The sequence below is a fragment of the Haliotis cracherodii genome, unplaced genomic scaffold (assembly GCF_022045235.1).
Source record: "Haliotis cracherodii isolate W230 unplaced genomic scaffold, xgHalCrac1.p SCAF_6, whole genome shotgun sequence".
NCBI classification, from domain to species: domain Eukaryota; kingdom Metazoa; phylum Mollusca; class Gastropoda; order Lepetellida; family Haliotidae; genus Haliotis; species Haliotis cracherodii.
The window spans coordinates 22359871-22364461 of NW_027266319.1; the positions used below are offsets into that span (position 1 = coordinate 22359871).

General features: G+C 39.3%; 1 protein-coding gene across 1 annotated transcript; it reads right to left on the reverse strand.

Moving 5' to 3' along the window:
* Nucleotides 1-883: 883 nt before the first annotated feature.
* LOC139445004 (ADP-ribosylation factor 1-like) lies at nt 884-2849 on the reverse strand. The gene has a single exon (XM_071226052.1). It carries the CDS (start codon nt 2779-2781, stop codon nt 2236-2238), a length of 546 nt encoding a protein of 181 aa, XP_071082153.1. The 5' UTR covers nt 2782-2849; the 3' UTR covers nt 884-2235.
* Between the last annotated feature and the right edge of the window lie 1742 nt (nt 2850-4591).

Sequence of the window (4591 nt, forward strand, 5' to 3'; positions counted from 1 at the left end):
TGGCCAAATGTGACTTAAATCAATGATTAGCGACCTAAATTTATCTATTTTTTGCCACTTGGCTACCTAAAGGTCAACATTGCTGGTGACAATATCTGTTTAGATATTTGTTGGCTCCTAAAATATTCATGTCAGGAGCTGCTTGGCTCCATAACAAAAAAAAACAAACCTAAAGGGCTGAATCCAAGAATCATGATATAGGTGAATCTGAGCGAGTGAGTGAGTAAGTTGGGTTTTAATGCCGCTTTTAACATTATTCCAGTTACATCACGGCGTGTCAGCTTAATGTGGGACGAAAGCCCGAAGTGATGCAGGTCTCAGACATTTACCACTTCGATGAAACCCACGAGCACGGGTATGGTGCTGACAAACCTAGAAACATAATCGGGGCAAACCGGGATTCGAACCCACAATCATAGGTTTCTGGCGTGTCCATGGGACGCAACTCTGCACAGTGAATCGTGGCACTTTAGAAGACAGGGCCACCCGTGGCCCCTAGGTGAATCCGAGATTCAAACCCACAGTTAATTGCAGAGCCACAATGTCAATGACTGGAACACTGATGACATAAGAAAAAGGCAGGGATTTATCTAGGATACCAAACTAAGTGACCCCGACAGGCAAATTGGGATATAACCAGATATTTTGTCCATAACAGAGTTTTCTTTTTAAGTCCTTATCTTTCTTATTTTCAGAAGTATTTTAACACTGCATTCAATAAAATCATGTAAAATTAAGCCTCTTCCTCATTTTTGGTTCTATAATCATTGGAATACGAGTCACCTGAACATTAGTTATGACAATACTTACAGGAAAAAGACCTTTTTAATTCTCATTTGAGCATTGTTACAGACAATTGCTGCTGAGTTTCGGCTGCATACGGGCCTCTGGGCAGGTCTAGATAAATCCCTGAAAAGGTTATTTTTCTAACAAAAAAGTAACATTGTCGCAAAAAGACAACACAGTACTGATTGTAATACTACGTACCATTTATTCCATGATTTCAGTCCTTCAAGTTCAAATATACACAATACTTTTGGATTTTCTAATTGAAACATCAGTTGGCTTTCATGATGCTTGGACTAGTTTCATAAACATTCATAAAAATCTGATTTCTAAAATAGTGATTTTTTTGGGGGGTATCATCAATGACATCAATGTGACTACCTGTAATTCTCTTATGCTACAAATGAATAAAAGAAATATATACATCTGCAAAGAGTTGTCCTTATTTCTCTGTTGTTTCGAGTCTGATACATATATACATATTGTGAGACACAGGCTTAATGAGATTCACTGCATACACCATGGAAATGGGCGATCTTTGGAAGCATGAGCATGTCCTGGGACATGTTGCCAGTCACACAAACGGTAGACAATGACTTCTTGATTTTTCAGGGTCTTGATTATATTAATTACTATTTCGCAGAGTACACACACTTACACAAGTTCCATACATTGTGCCTATTTTGTCAAACATGTTTCTCTAGTTGGCAAAGTAAGTGGAATGATAGGTAGAATCAGTTGAATAGATTGTATCATAATCTCAACTCAGGTATTATGATGAAACTGACAGGTAGCATAAATGCCATCATACCATTATCAAGCATCTTCTTTTTCCAAACAGCTGTACAGGACTGATGATTTTGATTGCGTAGACAAGCATTCCCTGAATTTAGGCAAGATGAATATCACAGGGCGAGATAACATTTTGACAGGGCATACTTCCAAATACAGGCTTGTAATAGAAATTCACCAATAGAATATGTAATTTGATTTGCAGATAACTTGGTGAAATGAATAAAACACTGACACCTAATCATCTAAGAACACACACGTGACCAATTTTGCAAAGATCGCCCATTACAAATATGATCACACACTACAACAGGTAAAGCGAGGTTGGAGGTGTGAGATGGACATCCGATCTGCTTTCAGAAAAGCGGTTTACTTTTAGCATGTTTAGATTCTAAATGTCCATGCAATAAATAACGATATTGTTTTCAGTTCTCTTGTCGTCTTGAAGTGTTGATCTTGACACCAGAAAAAGCTGATCTCATTGATTTGAGATTCTCAACATTCACATTGGCTTCCCATAGGGCTTCCACACATGTAAAAGACTAGGCCATATAGATCGTTCTTGATGAAAAGTTAAAGAAAGTGTGTGGTCCCCATATCTTCACCCCTGACAACACCATATACACATGTAAAATGAAACAACGTTGAAGCTTTTTCTTATTTCTTATTTTTCAACTTATTTGAAAGCCAATCAAGTCCCTCATATAATCCATCTCCACTTGTAGCACATGCTGACTGAGTGTACCATTCTCTGCCTTTCAAGGAGGGTAAGGCTAGCTTGTCTCTGATATCATTCACGGACATTGCATTAGGCAAATCTTGTTTGTTTGCAAAAACCAAAATGATAGCTTCCCTTAATTCATCTTCATTTACCATTCGGGTCAACTCCTCCTTCGCTTCGCCGATTCTCTCCCGATCGTTGCTGTCAACAACGAATATCAAACCTTGTGTATTCTGGAAATAATGCCTCCAAAGGGGTCTGATCTTGTCCTGACCGCCAACATCCCACACTGTGAAGCTGATATTCTTGTATTCAACTGTTTCCACGTTGAAGCCAATGGTTGGAATTGTAGTGACGATCTCACCGAGTTTCAGTTTATAAAGAATTGTTGTCTTTCCAGCTGCATCAAGACCGACCATCAATATTCGCATCTCTCTCTTTCCAAACAAGCCAGTGAACAATTTAAGGAAAGTATTTCCCATTTTGGAAACGTGGAATATGCTGGATGTAAATATATCTGCACAAAATGGCGAATTGGGAAGGCTATCCAATGACGTCACTGATACTATTCAACATGCAACTATTGTTATATGCCGTGCGGTACCTCATATAATGAAGTAAAATACAAATAGAGCCTAGTCTGTCAATAAACATTTTCTGGTGCAACAAAGTAATATAAAATCGAATACTCATAACACCAGCAGAAGATAATTTAGAGTGAAGAGGCATATATATTATTCCTAAGTGCGTGAACTATTAGATTTGCGATTGGATTACGCAGTTAAATTTGTTTACTTAATGGACAATGTTGTCGATGCGATCAACCAATCTTATAAACTTGATACGAATGTCTACTTGCTTAAAAACTATTGACAGCGTTCCCAATTTTTATTTATTTTATTTACATGATACGGAAACACACTCACCAAATAATCTTTATTTATCGGCGGTTACTGCACGTAGTTATACCAGTTGAGAGGGCAACGTGAGGCTCAGTGTTCAATGTGCAGAGTCGCGTCCCTTAGGCGTCCCAGAATCTTATGGTCGGTGGTTCGGATCCCCAATTAGAACCTTTCCCTTGCTCTTCAACCTCATGAAATCCCCCCCTTTCATATTAATTCTTATCAACAACATTAGGCTGACCATGGAAAGTTATGTGAAACAAGAAAACAATTCGGAGATACACACTCTGTCTTGTCAATGTTGAGCTGGACTACATGTAGATATGACCGCGCTAGATGGAATTTGGAACTGAACCGAAATGGGTACGACAATGACTGAAAAAGAATTAGTACTAATCTGTAAATATTAACTTCGGGGTGATGCGCCCGTCAAATCGTCTGTTCAATCAGAGAGCGTTTATTCTGATTACATAACTTCAGATTGACCACTCAGAATCGAGTTTTTTCAAAATTTGTGGAAGAATTCCTCTTGCACAACTTCCAATGAATATATCTATTGAGAACGGGCAACGTGTAGGCTCCCGCAGCGATATCACTACTCACTGACCTTGGAGTGAGTAAGAATGGTTTTACACCGCTTTTAGCAATATTCCAGCAATATCACGGCGAGGGACACCAGAAATGGGCTTCACACATTGTACCCATGTCGGTAATCGAACCCGGGTCTTCGGCGTGACGAGCGAACGCTTTAACCACTTGGCTACCCCACCGCCCCGATTGAGCTTAGAACCATATATAGCACTAGTCAAGAAAGTTCTTGTTTATTGTTAATCACCTTTCTCATACGTGAATGACATTTGTTAAACGATGAACATTTATACATATTCTATTGAATAAGCACTACAATCAAGAGGTTGCATTGGTGACAGCCGTATACAAAACTCGTATAGCAATGCAACAACTTAGTCGGTGATTTGTACCCGGGTTAGGATTTGTCTTCAGCAACCCATGCTTGTCGTAAGATGCGACTAAACTGATCGGATGGTCAGGCTTGCTGACTTGGTTGATGCATGTCATATATAAGCATAGATCAATGCTCATGATGTCAATCACTGGATTGTCTGGTCATAGATAAGCATAGATCAATGCTCATGATGTCAATCACTGGAGTGTCTGATCTGGACTCTATTGAATACAGCCCGCCGTCATACAGCTGGAATATTGCTGCGTGCGGCCTTAAACGACAAACAGTTGGTGATATCTTCACCATGAGCACCCGGTTGGTGAGACCATGAACAAAATTCTTTTGCTGATTATTTGTTTCTATCAAGTACCATGGTAACTTGTGTTCAAAAACAATACCCGTCCTTTTCAATCAGCGCTTGGGTAT